The 17,436-nt window shown below is 39.5% G+C and overlaps 5 protein-coding genes across 6 annotated transcripts; 1 reads left to right on the forward strand and 4 right to left on the reverse strand.

The window, feature by feature from the left end:
* Positions 1-1,409: 1,409 nt before the first annotated feature.
* On the reverse strand, positions 1,410-5,071 carry LOC122028209. Of its 2 annotated transcripts, XM_042587238.1 has the most exons (4): positions 4,771-5,071; positions 4,473-4,682; positions 4,253-4,378; positions 1,410-1,537 (listed from the first exon to the last, which is right to left on the reverse strand). In XM_042587238.1, exons 1-3 carry the CDS (start codon positions 4,987-4,989, stop codon positions 4,295-4,297), a joined length of 513 nt encoding a protein of 170 aa, XP_042443172.1. In that variant the 5' UTR covers positions 4,990-5,071; the 3' UTR covers positions 1,410-1,537; positions 4,253-4,294. The 2 variants fall into 2 exon arrangements, with proteins under 2 accessions (XP_042443172.1, XP_042443171.1); XM_042587237.1 differs by lacking the exon at positions 1,410-1,537 and having other exon boundaries at positions 4,153-4,378; positions 4,771-5,070.
* Positions 5,072-5,144: 73 nt separating this feature from the next.
* On the reverse strand, positions 5,145-6,944 carry LOC122028208 (pectinesterase QRT1-like). Its single transcript, XM_042587236.1, has 4 exons — positions 6,562-6,944; positions 6,292-6,481; positions 5,781-6,223; positions 5,145-5,704 (listed from the first exon to the last, which is right to left on the reverse strand). Exons 1-4 carry the CDS (start codon positions 6,849-6,851, stop codon positions 5,557-5,559), a joined length of 1,071 nt encoding a protein of 356 aa, XP_042443170.1. The 5' UTR covers positions 6,852-6,944; the 3' UTR covers positions 5,145-5,556.
* Positions 6,945-7,664: 720 nt separating this feature from the next.
* Positions 7,665-9,048, reverse strand: LOC122027705 (heavy metal-associated isoprenylated plant protein 7-like). The gene is made up of 5 exons (XM_042586705.1): positions 8,892-9,048; positions 8,651-8,765; positions 8,368-8,570; positions 8,176-8,266; positions 7,665-8,083 (listed from the first exon to the last, which is right to left on the reverse strand). Exons 1-5 carry the CDS (start codon positions 8,898-8,900, stop codon positions 7,758-7,760), a joined length of 744 nt encoding a protein of 247 aa, XP_042442639.1. The 5' UTR covers positions 8,901-9,048; the 3' UTR covers positions 7,665-7,757.
* Positions 9,049-10,336: 1,288 nt separating this feature from the next.
* Positions 10,337-11,645, forward strand: LOC122027706 (protein PYRICULARIA ORYZAE RESISTANCE 21-like). The gene is made up of 3 exons (XM_042586706.1): positions 10,337-10,472; positions 10,731-10,812; positions 10,940-11,645. Exons 1-3 carry the CDS (start codon positions 10,461-10,463, stop codon positions 11,548-11,550), a joined length of 705 nt encoding a protein of 234 aa, XP_042442640.1. The 5' UTR covers positions 10,337-10,460; the 3' UTR covers positions 11,551-11,645.
* A 2,822-nt stretch (positions 11,646-14,467) lies between these two features.
* LOC122027707 lies at positions 14,468-17,317 on the reverse strand. Its single transcript, XM_042586707.1, has 3 exons — positions 17,063-17,317; positions 15,215-15,371; positions 14,468-15,001 (listed from the first exon to the last, which is right to left on the reverse strand). Exons 1-3 carry the CDS (start codon positions 17,246-17,248, stop codon positions 14,871-14,873), a joined length of 474 nt encoding a protein of 157 aa, XP_042442641.1. The 5' UTR covers positions 17,249-17,317; the 3' UTR covers positions 14,468-14,870.
* Positions 17,318-17,436: the final 119 nt, after the last annotated feature.

Here is a 17,436-nt window from a genome sequence, read left to right on the forward strand (position 1 = left end):
TATAAGTCTCCATGACTAAGATGACTTGTATACCTCAAGTCGAAGAAAATTTGCACTCGAACTACAATAAGAGCTTCACAAACATATCCATATATATAGATAATCATATGAAGTCTTACAACGAGTTACTCCAATGAACTAGTTACCATAACTAACATTCACGTTTAACTATTGGCATCCCAATGTCTCCAGCCAGTGAGAAACAACTGCCTGGTGAACCAAGGAGTATAACCCATGCTAATCTTACAGAATTGATGATGTCCGAATGCATCAATTAGACGATTAGGAAAATTTCAATACGTTCATAATTACATATGTAGAGATAATCACTAGTTGTGATTCAATTATAATTTCTTTCATGCTATAAATTGTATTGCGAACATTCAGTAAATGAATTTAAGACAATCAAATATATAATGTATACTCAAATAATAAATCTATATTTAGTAAAAACCGTAAAGTGATTGCCTTAAGATATCCTTCAAAATCTAACATATACCACCAAGGAAAAGTGAGAAGAAGGACACCGAAGATGGAAGATCTTCAGTTAAAAGTGTCTACGAGACAACGGGAAAAGAGAGAGGAAAAGGAACGTTAGAAGGATGACCAAGGTGCTCCAGTTCAGCCACTCCGATGCTCAAGTCAGTAGGGGAAAATGAGGAAGATGAATAGTAGTACACGTAAAGCACGCTTAGATGGCTTTTTTATCCCTGTGCTCGTGAGAGGGGGCTCCTTTTAGAATACCACGGAGGTGACATTCTTTCTTCATTATTTAGGTGCCACATCATTGTAACGCATGACCTTCTACCCTTACCTCATAAAGTATAGACGTTACCCTTATCTGTACATCTTAATTTTTTTGGCATTCTTACATATTATGTACTGCTCAGCGCATAGGTCTACTCTAACTTGTTCGACTGATAGGACGTTACCTAGAGCCAAGCAAAGATGCACGACCGTGTGAATCCACATGGTCGTGTCCCCTTGGCCGAGAGAGAGAGGTACACGGCCGTGTGAATCCACACGGTCATGTCCCCTTGGGCAAGGGGAGGAAGTGCACGGCTGTGTGAATCCACGCGACCGTGTCACCTTGGTTGAGGAGAAGAACTGCACGACCGTGTGAATCCACGCGGTCGTGTCACCTTGGTCGAGGAGAAGAAGTGCACGGCCGTGTGAATCCACACGACCGTGTCACCTTGGCCGAGAGCAGGGAGTAGGGGACCGTGTGAGTCATCACGGTCGTGACACGGGTCGTGCGGAGGTCACCCCCAGCTCCATAAAAGGGTTTGTTCTCCCCTGCGCGGACACCCTAGAGCTCCCTTCGTTGCCACTCTAATTACTGTCAAACTAATAACTTTATCCTAAGCAATTAGTGAGAGTATTTCAGGTAGAACGAAAAAAAAGAAATTACTTTAACATCCAGTTCCAACATGTTCTATACAATAACAAGTTCCTTGATCTCCTTCCACTGTTCCGTCACACACACAATGCCCCGCTCCTGCTGCCTCTTCCTACTCGATCTTTCCTTTACCTTTATCTGCAGTATAAGGAAATGCAAATCTATAAGAGAATGCTTAGTAAGTACCATCTACTGACAAAACCAGCATTAAACAAGAATAGGTTTTTCAAATCTGTTTGGGAAAAACACATAACTCATGCTTGGCGATAATTCACGTTAAAACGCATAATTCAGAATATGTGCATGACATGTATTTTTAAACAGGTTTATCATGCAAAACATCAACCTAAAATCATGCTAGTAATGAATTGAAAACAGAAATCTTGGCATATTATTGAGTTCATCAATGTTGCACATTATAACTCAAGTTCTCAACCTTAGGAAACTTCTACTAAGACAAACCATGAAGTTTGAAAACTTTATATTATATAATTAGTGAAAATAATAATCAACTTGCTTGGTCCTGACATTGTACCACTTTGCGCACATCCTTAATAAGATCCGAGGTAGCTAATCCCGAACCTATCAAGGTACTATTAGGCGATCTAGGGGCCTAGGGGCGATCTAGGAGTCCACCCATGGACCTTGTGTCAAGTACATATCTTTCTAAAGTAAAATACTTTCTTTTAACTATTGATTTCTTGTACATGCACTTGCTTGTCTTTTAAACAAACACCTTATGTGTGTTTAATCTCTCTCCCCCCCCCCCCCCCCCCCACACACACACACACTTATAGGGAAGCACTTTAGATATTTATTATACTTCTTAGTCCCAAAACTTAATGAGGAGCAAATCAAGGTGATCTAAACATGCTCTTAATCCCATACTTAGAGGGCATCTTACATATCATAGCATCTATCTCCTTTAACACGCAATAAATATATCATAACGTGCATCTTCCTTAACATGCTTAAAACATATCGTAACATGTATTTATCGAAGCTACTCATACTGTAGGTGAGAGATACTTACCTCCTTTTGATATATATTACTATTATTGGGTGAAGAAAACACAACCCTCACTTGTATGCCTTAATCTCCAAGACACCCTTCCCGCGCATCCTAATCCTTGTGAAATATCTTCTTCTAGATTCTCCCCTTGAAGGACTTAGCACCTTGGAACCCTAGGGTTCTTGGCCGAAAACTAAAGAAAAGAGAGGGAAGGAGGTTTCGGCTAGGGAGGAGAAGAGAAAATAAATCGTTAGGTTTTCTTCTCTTCCCTTCCTTTTTTATACTAAGTGAAAGTTGAGACATCTTTTCCCCCAACATTAATATATAATGGATAGTTTCCTATTTTCAATGTAATGCTTGACTACCATGTAATGGCTACTTAAACCAATTTTAAATCAAAGATCTAGGGTTCAAATCCTAGCCCGGGCCATTTATGAATATATTTTTATTTCTTTTCTCTTCCCCTATTTCTTTTTGCTCTTTTGTAAGAGAGGAAATTTACGGGCGTTACAATCACAACATCTTTGTCATATCAAGCAGTCTCATAGCCTATATCTTGTATCTATATAATTATAACGTTCCACGTACTCTAGCACTTCACATATTATATTTATTATAATGTTAGCCCGTGAAGTATAGAATCTCTTAGCCCTTAAAGGCCTAGCCCATTTAAGAGGTGTTGGATGGGACTGGTAAAGCCAAAGGGAGAAGAGCAGGTCGTGGGGGGCATAGAACTCCTAGAATAGAGTGAGATGATCTAACTAAATGTCTGTTCATTTTTAAGTAGTAAAGGGAGCTTCTTACTGAGAGGAGCACGAGTCAGGGGAGCTGAGCCCCTGGAGTTAGAGAAGGCAATTGATTGGAAGTATCTAAGCTGCTTGAGCGGAGCACTAGGTCGGGGGGAGCCAAGCCCCTGGAGTCGGAGAGGACAACTATTTGGACAGAGAGCTAAGTTGGGGGAAGTTGAGCCCTTGGAATTGGGCAAGCCCGATCAGCAATATCTATGCTAACTGAGTCGAGATTTGGAGAGTAGGATTTTGGAAAAACTAAGTAAGGTTATCTACCCAACGGTGAGCCTGACTGGGAGTAATCGGGGAGTTGTCTTGGATATATCAATTGGAGTTGACCAACTCTCTTGCTTCGAGGAATCCGACTGGAAATCAATTAAGTTGATCTTTTCCGACTTTGACCTCCCTCTCTGTGAGAATATTGGCCTCCTTGACTTACATGGAGGCTTCCGATATTCCCATACTAATGGCCTAAGGTCCATGAGCTTGATAATCATTAAAAAAAAAATGCTCATTGAACTCTAATAGGCAGAAGAATAAATCCCTCCTTTCTAAATGTATGCGAACCATTGTTTAGAATTTTAGGGTTGAGAGCTGGTAGAAGAGTAAGAAGCCATCATTGGACGGTAAAGGAATCCACTGTTTTAAGACGCCACAACCATTCTTGTGCGATGATCAGATTCGCATGGGTGGTCGGATTTGGGCAAGAGGAGGAAGAGGACCACAAAGATGGATTCATCATCGGTTTGACTTTCAGACGAATGAATTACATTGAGATTTGGAATGTGTTAGTTCACACATCCTGCTCAGCACATCGCATTCCACCTCAATAATAATATTTTGCTCCCGCAGACACACCATGTGACGCGAGCTTCGCAAGTGTCATGTAGAGACTTAAATCGACTCTGTTTTTCGTCGTTGTTTCAACGCGTTGAAAGCAATCGCAGAGTGCGTATGAAAAAGCAGAGTGCGCGTTGAAAGTGAATTGAAAGATCAAAATTACGCATTATGGGAGGATTAGTTTTATCCTCTCTTTTTCCCTGTATCGCTTACATGCTATCAGTTGTCATGGAGAAGAAATCTGATCGACCACCATCATTGAGCTTTAACTGACGACGATGACGAGTTAGATCTCGGCGTGCCGTCTGCATCCTTTTCTTCGATCTCCGGTTCAGGATTCTGAGACGCATGCGATTTACGTCAAAGTTACAGAGCAGAAAGAGGGGGAGGGATGGAAGCTTAATTTTAAGCAATTGATGAATAAATTTCAAACCTTGGTGTGTTGTGGGAGTGGATGGAGGTCAGCCATCCGCAACGAGAGCCTGGCAATCTCTGCGACGGCGGAGGCCCTCGAGTCGGGGTCGTCGCCGGCGAGCTCTTGGTAGGCCGCCTCGAAGGCCTGCTGCCAGAACTTGGGGAGGCGGGCGGTACTTCGGTACACGTCCCACATGCGCCGCACCACCTTCTGCCTCTCCTCCATCTCCTGAATCGTTCAGCGACTAACGGGTGATTATTATGCAAGGGAGGCGAGGAGCGGAGGAGTTAATTAAGCATAAGGGGCGAGGGCGAACCAGGATGTCGAGGTCGTCGAGGGCCGGGCCGCCGAGGTCGTCGTCGATACGTCGAACGGCGGAGCGCTTGAGCGTGACGCTACCGGTGAGCATGGACCAGAGGGCGAGGAGGAGGATGGCGGAGAGGGCCCAGAGCTTGTAGCGTCCGGCGGCGGCGGAAGGGTGACGTTTGGGAACGGCGGTGGCGGCGGAAGGGAGGAGGCAGTCGGAATCGTTCATGGTGAGGGAGAGAGAATTGGGGGATCAGGGAGAGGCTACGCGCTTTGGTGTTTGGCCTTCGCCCCCCCTGGTTAATAAATGCGCGGAGTGGGTTGGGAGGTAGACGACGAAGGGCGTAAGTGGAGTGGGGGAATTTCCGTTAATTGCGACCCCGTAATCATAGATAGATTCTTAAAATATTCACCGTAATATTATATCATATCCGACCAAAAAACATCTAAAGTGGATTATAAAATCCATGATATAGAATAATCGAACGGAATCTTTAGCTTTCTTTAACGTTGTTAACAAAAACTCGCAAACTCTGTTCTTGCTGTAGCTTCTCCATTTTCTCCTCAGACCATGCATCATCAATCATCACAAATCCACTTCTCCAAACTCACACATCTTCCATGCCCCAGAAAGGCACGCTTGCTTTGCAAACATCTGACGCAAAAGTTGCATCATATTCCTTGCCCAGAACCTCTCTTCCTTCACAAGAAAATTGCCGGTAGAACTAGCATTTTTTTCCTAGCTAATTATGTGTAAAAACAAAGGAAAATTTTGGCAGCAGAACTGCAAAACTATCTACAAGTTCAGCCACTGATCACCATCGATGAAGACCTTTCCAAGGTACGGCTTTGCTTGCTTGTAGGTGAGCGATTTCGCCCATGGCACCCTCCCTTTCAAGTTGGCGCCGTCTCCATTGCAATTGTATTCCCCAAAGAAAGCAGTGCTGCAAAAACCAGAGCAAACTCAAGTTGGAGAAGGAAGTATCAAGTTATGCGCTCATGATCAAAATCAATGATCACCTTCGTCTGTTCTCGTCATTCAAGTCGCTCCACCCTCCGGGAATGATGATGTTCTCCAGTTGGCAGTAGGAATACACCACCGTCGCGTACTTCCCCCAGGCTCTCCCCAGGTAGACGCTGCCGGTGCCGGTCAGCTTCGATTTGACGAAAGAGAAGCCAAAATTATCGGTGATGTTGTTCCTCTGCGATGCAGCGACGGCTCCGTAGGATTCTGCAATCGAGTTCAGGTGGCATTTCTCGTACAACGACCTGCCACTGCCGAAGATGAAGTCGATGGAACCTTGGACGAAGCTCTCGAGGATGTAATGTGTGCCCCAGTGATCAAAAAGAGTGTCTTGCGCCGCCAATATTCGGCACCGATAGATCAGGGATCGTTCTCCGGTCAGCCGCAGAGCCACTGCTTGCTTGCCTTCCTCGCCGGGTTTCGCCGCCGGAGCTGTGTTCTGCCAGTAATTGATGAAGCAAACCGAGGATGGATTGAGCTTTAACGAACAAACGGGCTAAGAATTACCTGAAAAGTGATTGCATTGGCACAGAAATAGTCGGATTCTACAGCGACTGTGGCGGAGTTGTATGTTCCGACTGGTTGCCCATCGAGATCCTCATCATCTGCTTGCAAATTGTACCAGATGACGGTCTTCGCGTTATCTTTGCCGATGAATGAAATGCAAGGCTTTGCGAATGGAACAAGAACCTTCTCCCTGTAAAATCCCAAGAAAGAAATATTGTTCTTGTGCGATCACGGTCCAATAACAGAGCATACTCTTCAAGAATCGCTCACCTGTAAAAGCCGGGACTTATCAGAATCTTGACCCTGTTGCTATTGCCCTTGGGGACCTGGTCAACAGCCGCCTGCACCGTCGTGGTGTCGCCGACGCCGTCCTGGGAAACCAAGATGATTCCGGCGGCTGCCCTTCTGGTGGAATCCAAAACCCAGGCGGAATCGCTGGCCGTCAAGTCGTTCCAAGAAATAGAAGAACACGGTGAGAAGAGCAGCGCCCCACGGGAAACTATTATATTGCGAAGAAGAATGAACGCGAAGAGATTGAGGACAGAGAGCTTCATAGCCATAGGAAACCTCTCCTCCTCCCCCACTACGTCACGAAGCAGAGGAAGGGGAGAAGGAAGAAGAAACGAATTGCAGAAGAAGAAGAGATCAACAGTTTGAATGCTCGGCGATGAACCGAAACCGGTATTTAAGCTGGTCGTGAGCCCACTACGATTTGGTGTAATTTGTTTAAAATAATCAAATAATATAATTAAACATCTAAAACAATTTAACCATCCTAATGTTAATTTCTAATGACCATAATTTTTATGTCATTAACTCGTTTAAACGCAGAAACCAAGTCTGAGAAACTTTAACTAAAAGAGATTCAGAAGCGATTTCACTTTTTTCCCACCGCTAAAACAAAAGAGGAATGGATTCTTAACCAACCCTTTAATTATATTAAAAGCAATAGATTCATCCCAAGTTGGACACCGACCGAATTTAGTTTAATTTGGTTTAACCTAACTCCCGCCTAATTACACTGAATTTATTCATCCATAGTAAATCATTTTAATTTGGATAAAGTGTGCAATAAATTTTGAAAGAAATTGAAGATGCAAGTAAATAGAAAAATTTGGCTCACCAAACATAACAAATAAAAGGATAGGCAAGGTGAATCAAACTTTGTGTGTTTTAAAATTATTTAATAAGATAATTAAGTCAAATGTATGTGTAAATTAGGCTTGATTTCTTTTTATTGTTTGAGTTGACCCGTGTTTGACAAAGGCCATATGTCATTGTATAATCTCCATGGATAGATTATGTACACGAGTATATATGATAAGAAAACCAAAATGAAAGCCCTTTGAGCTTCCTGCTTGCCATCATGCATCTTTGTAACATTTACAACTCTTCTGAACAGACCTAAGGATTAATTATTACACAAACCACTCATGATCGATCGATCGTACTTTAAGACTACAAGTTTACATGACAGAGCAAGCATTAGGATTCTCATCGCTGAAAGCTTGAGGTGTATAAGCATCTTGCACGTAGTATTCATACTTGTTCATGTCGTATTTGATGTTTTCTTCGTCTTCTTTTCCCTCCTCTTGTTTCTCGCCTTCTGTGTTTTCTTCCTTCTTCTCTGGCTCTTCGTCCTTTTTCTCCTCCTCCTCTTTCACTTCCTCTGGTACGATGGAGGCTTGCTTCCTTGTCCTCCTGTAGACATTCTCCACTAGTTTCTCTGGATCTACAAAACCAGTTACAGTCACTTGACTGTTGGCTAGATCTGGCTTCACTGACTCCACACCTAAAGAATTAAACCCGAAAGAGATTAAGGATTGAGGGGTATTAATTAGTCGTGTATAATTGAATCGGGTTTTGATCGATTAGAGTACGTACCCTCGATCTTTGTTACTCGTTTCTTCAACACTTGAGCACACTTCTCGCAATGCATTCGAACTTTCAGAACGACCGTAATTGGCTTCGGTGGCTACCATGGCAAAGCATTGATGTTGCAGCTAGATGAGTTGATCTCAGATCGAGAAAGACAAGAATGGAGTCGTGGTGGTTAGTTAATTAATTAATATATACCTCTTCTTGCTTTTCTTCTTGTGGAGCTTCCGGCTCCTCTTTCTTCTCCTCCTCCTCCGGCGGTGGTGGTGGAAGAGGAGAGATTAACTCAACCTTTTTGCCAGTTTTCTTCTGAATTCTTTCGATGATCTTGGCAGGATCTACTTCCTTCCCCTTTATCACCACAGTCCTCGACTTGCTATCCGTCTTCACGTCATCCACCCCTGTTGCAGCAAAAAAATATACATTCACTGGGTTTATCGAAGAGCAAAAACAGAAACAGGGAAGGGAGATTAAGTGATACCTAGAAATTTTCTCAGTGACCTCTCAACTTTTCTTGCACAGGCCTCACAGTGCATGTCTACTCTAAGAACAAGCTCTGGTGGTTCCTCTTCTTTCTTCTCTTCTTCCTTTTGCTCCTGGACCAATTAAAAAGAAACAAAAATAATGCTCAACTTCATGCGAGCTTAGTATTATAAAATCTGAAGATTTCTTGTCTGTATGAATTTGAGGAAATTCAAAACCAAAAGTCGAACAGAACTTACTTCACTCATCGGGTAAACTCAGTATATATTTATATATATTTTCTTTCCTGCCTTGAATTTGATAGAAAAAAAAATTCAACTACTGTCTTCTTTTCTCCACTGGAAATTCGAAGAGACTGATTGGGGTGTTTATATAGGCACGAGGCGAGCAGAAATTGCAGTAAGAACATTGCGACGGCGGTGGATGGAATTGTGTGACTTAGCATGATCGAGCAGAATCGATTCTTATCTTGTAAAAAGAAAAGCCAAATTTCTTTTTGGACGGAGGAGGATATACCGCGCCCACAAGTTGATTACTGTGGTCAACGTCTTTGATGCAAATGTGCATCCAATCATAGAGCCTAACAACTCTTGAAGGTGCAATCAGAATCATTCTTTTTCTAATTTTCAGATAATTAATCATTGATATATATATAGTAGATCGTAGAAATGGATCACATTGTTTGGATAATCTCATCGTCGTTGAAAATGGGAGGTGGCCTGATCGTGAAGAAAGGAGTGGGCGCTTTGTGAATGCGTACAAGGTTGGTGGGCCGGCAGATAACATTGCATCTCTTGCATTATTAGAGGGGATCGGAGTCACGCATCCATCACCAAGGATTCTCGTTTTTAACTTGTGATTTTAAAAAGACGAACAGATAGATAGATGAACAGAAACGTGATGACATCAAACAACCTTCTTCCCTTTTCGAGATTCTCAATCGGTTTGCTTGTTGATAATTTTTAAAATATGCATAAATACGATTTTCTTTTTCTTTCAAAAAGATGTTTTCTTTTTCTCTCTTTCAGAAAGCGCCGTCGCTATCTAGTTTTTTCTAAAATGCCTGTCGTGATTCTGGAAGTGCTTTACGAATAAAGGACGAGGATTTAAATTGCAGTTTAATTTCTATTTAAAAGAATAATTAACATGACTGATTTGGCTTAGTTCATTCAATTATCATCTTACCAGCTTCTATCTATTGACCTGCTTTAAAACGATCGTGACTATCGATCAAGAAGATCCTTCATCTCATAGATATCGATAAGTCTTTTTTTTTCATATTTGTTTTCTACTTGATTCTTTTGTAGATTAAAAGTTCTACCTAAAACACGACGTTCAGTAGCTCAAGCACTAACCTCCTGTTAAAGTAGGCATACCGAATCCAAATAATCCTCAAATTATCTAATTACTGTCTTGCAATGCAATAAAGTTCCCTACTTACTTGCGTACAAGGCTGTCACTAATAAATTAACTCTATCAGTTCACCAAAGTGTTTAATAACTATTTGCTTCATAAACACACAATTGAAGCCAATGATGAGCTAGCTTTGACTTTAGCCTTGATCTTCTGGTAGCATCCTAAATGCGCTTGATTAGTCTTCAAATTGCACTGTACAGTTGCATTCATAATTCAACTGGTTAGTTGATTAATTATATTAGAACATGATGGCCAGCTCATATTAGTTACACTGTCATGCCCTGGAAGGCTTAACTAATATATAGCAGACACCTTCTTCTCTCCGTCTCATTTTCCTTCCTCCATTGCATCTAGCTAGACCACCAGAGGTCGCATCTCAATCCAGTCACGCAATGTCAGGGAAGGTCAGCATTTCTTCTTCTGCAGGCTTGTAGATTTGCAGACACAATGTAGCTTATAATTTTTGCTTCCATCCTTCTTAGGTGATCAGAGTATGTAAAGATTTCATATGTTGTTTTGTTTCTTATTCGGGTCTCCGCAGGAATTAGCTTCTGTGTTCTTCATTCTACTGTTAAATTTCTCCACTGGAACCTTTTACAAAGCATGTGAAAGATGCCTTCTTTTCTAATTGAACTTCTTAATCATGAATAACATCATTGCAGATCTCGACGTTAATTTTGAAAGTTGACCTCGAATGCTGCCGCTGCTACAAGAAGATAAGGAAGACTTTGTGCTGTCTCCAAGGTTTTTAATTAGTTTGATTGATTGGTTGATTAATTAAGAGCTTTGTAATTTAATTCCTTTTTATTTTTCGCTTAATTTGATTGCGTATCGTAAGCTGAAATTTGATGCGGTAATATAATTAACTTAGAGAAGGTGCACATCACGTCGATCTCCTACGACGAGAAGAATGGCACGGTGACGGTCGCCGGCGTCTTCGACCCCGACAGGCTCTCGAAGAAGCTTCGGTGCAGGGCCGGCAAAGTGATCAAGAAGATCGAGGAGAAGAAAGCAGAGGAAAAGAAGAAGGAAGAAAAGAAAGAAGAGCAAAAGGAGGAGAAGAAGAAGGAAGAGAACAAAAAAGAAAAGAAAGAAGAGAAAAAGGAGGAGGAGAAGAAGAAAGAGAACAGAGAAGAAAAGAAAGAAGAGAAAAAGGAGGAGGAGAAGAAGCAGGAAGAGGAGAAAAAGACAGAGCAGAAGAAAAAGCCGCCGAAGCCGGGGATCGAGTTTGAGCCGGTGTTGGTGACGCCCTACTTCTGGCCGCCGGGGGTGGCAATCTGCTGCCACCAGCCGTACCTGGAGAGCCACCTCGGTGGGTGCAGGTGCTGCACCTGCGGCACTGTGACGGAGAACCAGACGGCGCCAGCGCCGCCGGCGAGCTACCCGCCGACCGACCCCTACTCCTATCCGTTCCCGTACAACTACAAGACTTGCCAATTCGTCTGCGAGGAAGATCCATCAGCCTACTGCGCTGTCATGTGATGCAATCGCCCCCATACATTGATCAATATTTGATTTTTTTTTTTCTTCTTTTTTCGATGTCCTTTCGCGATTAACTTTGATGTCTGCAAATTAATTATGGATTAAATATGAAATTTCAATGAAAAATATATTAAATTGACTATTATATTTTTCGACATAAATTTTCATAAAATTTATTAATGCACCAATATAAATAATAGAGCAATAACTTTGAATAGAATAATCAGTCAAAAATTTATTTCAACATCCTCACCAAACTAAAAAAAAAAAATCAAAATTCTAAATTGATGAAGTTTTCATTAAAAAATCTCTTTTTCATCATTAAATGTGATATATAATGAAGTAGGAGTGATTTTGGTTTATCAATTTAAAATTCTAGCTCTTTTTTTATTTGGTGAGGGTAGTGAAATGAGTTTTCAACTGGTTATTTCTTTCAGAATTACTATTTTTCTGTTGTTTACACAAGCAGATGTATGAATTTTATGAGGATTTTTATCGAAGGATATAATGATCAATTCAATGTATTTTTTTCCTCTTGAGGTTATTATCGAAAATTAATAAAAAAAAAAAATAATGACACAATTGTCTTTTATTCATTGTATACCATATTTGATGATGAGGAGGAGACTTTTAATTATGAGCTTTATTCCTTCTTAATTTGACTTTGGTTCATCGATTTAGAATTTTGATTCTTTTTTTTATTTAGCAAGGTGGTGGAATGAATTTTTGGCTGGTCATCAATTTCAGAGTTATTATTTTCCGTTGTTTATGCTAGTGCGTATATTAATTTTGTGAGTATTTTTATCGAAGGATATAGTTATCAATTCAATATATTTTTTTCCCTTTTGAGATTATTATTGAAAATGATAAAAAAAAAAAAAAAAGACAAGGGTATAATTATCTTTTACAAGATTTCTCATACATACTTTTGATCAAAGGAGATTAAATGTTATTTTTTAAATGTAGGGGCAAAATGCTATGGATAAAAAACATAAGTAGGTTAGTCATTTTAAGATTTATTCCTTTTTTATATAAAATAGAATGAACTAAGTTTTTTTAATTGGCATCATATATCCTACGTAAACTAATTAATTTTAGAAGTGACATATCAGTATTCTTACATCAATCATCCTTTAGAAAAATTTACTGGTTTGGATGAAGCATTTTCATAGTATCTAACTGATGGGCGAATGTCATTAATCATTTTAAAGAGTATATTAGATTTACTAAATTCTACTAAATTTGTCCAACTAGAAAGATATGACATAAAAGGAGCATCTAATTTTTAAAATCATCAAAGAGCTTTTTAAAAACGATATATATCATACGAATATCTCAAATTTGAAATATTCTTGAAAAGCCTCTCTAAATTTGGTTCATCGTACACTAAATTATTTCATCACAATTCTATTTTGATTCTAAAGTTACCAATGTGCTTTTATTAAATACAAATCTTAAATTTGATGATTATTTTTCCTAAATATCTTTCTAACACTAACTTTATTTCTTATTCTCAAAACTTGTAAAGGCTACACTTATTCAATAGATAACCTTAAGTAGGCATTTTCTCTAATAAGCTTGTTCTGATTCATACGCCAGAAGAACTCTTTTAAACATGTACCGCATCACTTTTCTTTTTAAATTCATTCAGTTCGATTGATTCTGAAAAATGACCTATTTAACCGCACCAACAAATATTTTATAGATTAAATTCAAAAAGATATAGATGGATGTTAACGGATGGTTTAACATTACGAATAATTTGAACACCACGAGTATATGATATACCTGTGAAAAAATTCAAATCCTTATTACATATGAGCCGGTATTAACTTTTATTAGTGGTAAAAGATGAATACATTCACCCCCAACGTTTTCATCAACTCGTCGCAAGGTCAACACAGAGGATGTAAATCACGGGCGATTACTAACCTTTGGAATAATGACTAACACATAAAGGAGACATTTATCTCAGCTTTGTCGAGATCGAACCTCCAGACCTCATGATGATAACACCTCATGCGCTAGCCACTAGACCCATCCGAGAGGACAGTATTAACTTTTACTATTGCACCATGCAATAGTAACATGTATCATCTTTTTTAGATAATCTAAGTACTCAATTTTTACTATTCGATTAACTTTAGATGTGATCGGTTCAATTCTACCAAAATACTAACTTAGGCTTCTCAATTCCCAATTGTTTGGTGGTCACAGACGATTCACTTTGCCGCGGAGAGGGGGTTGTGCCCTCTCGGAAAGCCGTCGACGACCACAACTGCTTCAATGAACCCATCGATAATTGCAACAAGATGAATGGCCTCGAGACATTGGGCGGCATCTGTGACACTGATCGTGCTAATGTTATCCTAACTTTTGTCTTTTCGGGATAATTTAGTAGTTAACGTATGAGGTGTTACTATTATGAAGTTTAGGATTCAAATTTTAGTAAAGTCGAGATAAATATCTCTCTTATATGCTAGTTATTATTCTAAAAATTAATAATTATTGACCATGAGATGAATTGACAAAGATATTGAAAGCGAACACATCTTTTATCACCGTGCTAATGTTATCCTAAACCAGGTGCAATTTTTGGCTCTTAAATAAAAACGTTCTCAACGAGAATCTACTGGCCCACCCATTCTCCAGTTGACATTAGGCCTTACTGATAGACTATCACAATCAACTGCAACCTTTTGTTTTAGAAATTGATGTGACCGCCCAAGGAGTACTAGCGGTGTGTCTTCGGTTTTCATGAAGGTAGCCCCCAAAATAAAATATGTGTTTAGATAATATTACTGCTTAGGATTTAGTTGTCCTAAAGTATCCTATAATATGCTTTAAATAAGATTCGACATTTTATGGACTTTTATCTAATACTATCAAATTCATGATCAGTAGAATATTTAGGAGATTGAGCTAAATAAGCCAGCCCATCTATCATTGCTAGAATTAAAAGGTGACAAATAAGAGTAATGGCAGAGCTTACAGTGGTAGATTAATTCCAATACCTTTCAAGTTGACTAAAATGAGAAGTTGAAATACACTATTACACACCTTGCCCATATATTTCAATACAAGTAGAGCACAGACAGACATTGGAAGATCTTAGCATATAGAACATATTTTTTTCCCCCACTTATAACCTAACAACCTCTTACCGATGAGACGACAACTAGATACGATGATATAAATGGCTGATTATTCTGATAATAATATGCTTCTTATAATAACACTGGAGACCAATTCGATTTCATTTGCCGAGAAAAATTGGAAAAGGAGAATTTTCCTGAATTGTCTTCACATTTAAACAAAGCTTAGCCATCTGCACTAGTGTCATTTCTACTCAATGTCTGAATAATAGCTTCCAAAAGTTTGATCTCACTTTCTTTCTTTGTGATCTCCTCTTTCTGAGAGCGCAGTTCTTCCATGTGCAGCTTAAACACCTCTGAACAAAAATTGAAAATTGGCTTTATCATTCACTGGCTCCAAGCTTCTCTAGTAATTAAAAACTCAGATCAATCTTAATCTAAATGTTGGCAAAGGGCTAGCAATATATAGGTAAAAGAATCCTCTTTGATAGAATCATTCAACATCAGTTTAAGCACAATAATGAACTATCAGAGATTTTTTTTAGAAAAAAAAAACTATAAATTCATACTTGTAGTGTTCTCGAGTTCTCTTGTGAGCTCTTGCGCATGCGACTCAGCTGCGCGCTGGGCTGTTTCAGCCTGTCTCTTTTCTGTACGTGCACGAGCTGCAGCCGCAATTGCAGCATCAAGTTCTCTCTCCAGAGCCTCTACCCTCTGTTCAAGAGTCTGACAAAAGAGAAAATGGGAGGAATCTAGATCAAGGTAAAACTCAAAAAAAATTCAAACTGGAGTTCAAAGATCCAAAATTTGAATCAAGATTTGCATCACCTACTATTAATACATCAAACTTATATGTCGGGACTGAAGTGGAGAATAAACTAATCTAGCTCTCAAATCATGTAGAAAACACTTCCTTGCAACAGTCATCTATGTACTCCCATATGAGTAAATATTTCAGAATTAAATCCTCACCATATATCTGGCCAACGCATAACGAGGTAAATATTCAAGCAACCACCTCATACATGCTTATGACTTTAAAACCTAGTCAATTTTAAACAGCCGGTAGCCCACAAACTTAGGCTTCAAATAGTGTATAAATTAAACACAATGTTTGACATGCATTCTGATACTACCGCACATAAGAAATACAAATTCAAACCAGTAACTTTCAGAGCAAAGGAAACACAAACTCAGACTTGGGTTGTGACTAATCTGATACTACTTTATGGAAACCATTTTGTTTATCATGCATTCTGATCAATCTTTGATTTGACAATCTGGCAAAGTCAGTACCCTCCAAACCCATCTACATTGTGCTTCACGAATCTAATGTGTCATATGATCAATTTGACAAAGACGTTAAATATTTGAGTGGGAAGGAGACAGATTGTAATGTCCCAAACGGTCTCATCCAAGTTGCATGCTGTTGATGGACCATTCATAAATATCATATTAGAATGGGCTTTCTCAGGTCATAGGATGAGCTAGTTTAACCCTTGTACGAATGGCATGTTTATGTAACATGATGAACCTAAGCATTAACAACTCTCCTTTCTCTTGAAAGTTCATAAAAATAGAAGCTATGTAGTCCAGCTTAGAAATTGAGAGCTTCTAGCAAACACCATCATCTTGGTCTAGAACAATAGAACATAATTTAATATGCGTGTCGTAATGTATCAATGTCCAATCCTCTAAAATATATGAGGTTCAGCTAGATATAGCTAAGGCACAACAGCAGTAAGTAACAAAAACGTGTGGCTTTTTAACTACTAAACTCTGATTTTGCTACTAGAATATAATCTTGTCGTAAAGTATCAATGTCCAACTTCTCTCAAATATATGAGGTTCTGCTAGATATAGCTAAAGCACAACATCAGTAAGTAATAAAGACAAAGACACGTTGTTTTTTCACTATCAAAACTCTGATTTGCTACTAGAATATAATCTTCAAGACGCTCCAATATGCACTCCAATTTGATATCCAATCAATCTACATAAATAAGAAACTTATCAAGGAACCTAAGTCTCACAATGTAATTTTTTTTTAAACAAGTCTCTCTGACTGACTAATTTACTTAAACTTAGCTGATATTAACTGCATTTATTTACTAACATCCAAATAAAACAACTGAGATATCTATCCTTGCGTTTGCGTTACAAGCAAGTCTAATTTGAAACTACAATCCGTTCATTCATAGTCTTATTTCACCTCATCAACTTGTGGAAATAGATAATCACATAAAAAAAAAGTAGAAACTTTCATCAAGCTAAAATTTTCCACTTCATATCAATTCAATTAGAAGTCCCTTAGATATAGAAAAGGGCAAAATCCTGATCAGGAGTCAATATGTTCAAATATGCAAAGGATACAATTTAAGAGTAGTTGATGAGGCGTGGGCAGTGGAGCCACATACCTTGATGGTGCGCGCTTGCTCGGAGGTGAGGGTGGCCTTGGCGAAGGTTTCCTCGTCCACGAAGACGGCCTTCTTAGCGAGGAGCTTCTGCAGAGAGTCGAAATTGGTACCCATCTCCGAGATGTTTACGAGCGCTGCCTTCCACCTCTCGCCCCCGGCAGCAGCGCCTGCGCCCTTTTCCGCCATCGTCGATCTGCTAGCGCGGTGCGTTTGCTCGAAGGCTTCGTCTCCGCATCCTCGAGTGCGACGTCAAATGGGCTGAAATTCGTTAATTGGGCTGTAAATGGGTCAATCAGATCTCTAACGGGCTTATTGTAACGTTTGAGTCAGGATTCTCAGGATCAACAAAATAAGGGTTTTTTTCAGTTAAATTT

This window comes from Zingiber officinale, chromosome 10A, assembly GCF_018446385.1.
Source record: "Zingiber officinale cultivar Zhangliang chromosome 10A, Zo_v1.1, whole genome shotgun sequence".
Lineage (NCBI taxonomy): Eukaryota > Viridiplantae > Streptophyta > Magnoliopsida > Zingiberales > Zingiberaceae > Zingiber > Zingiber officinale.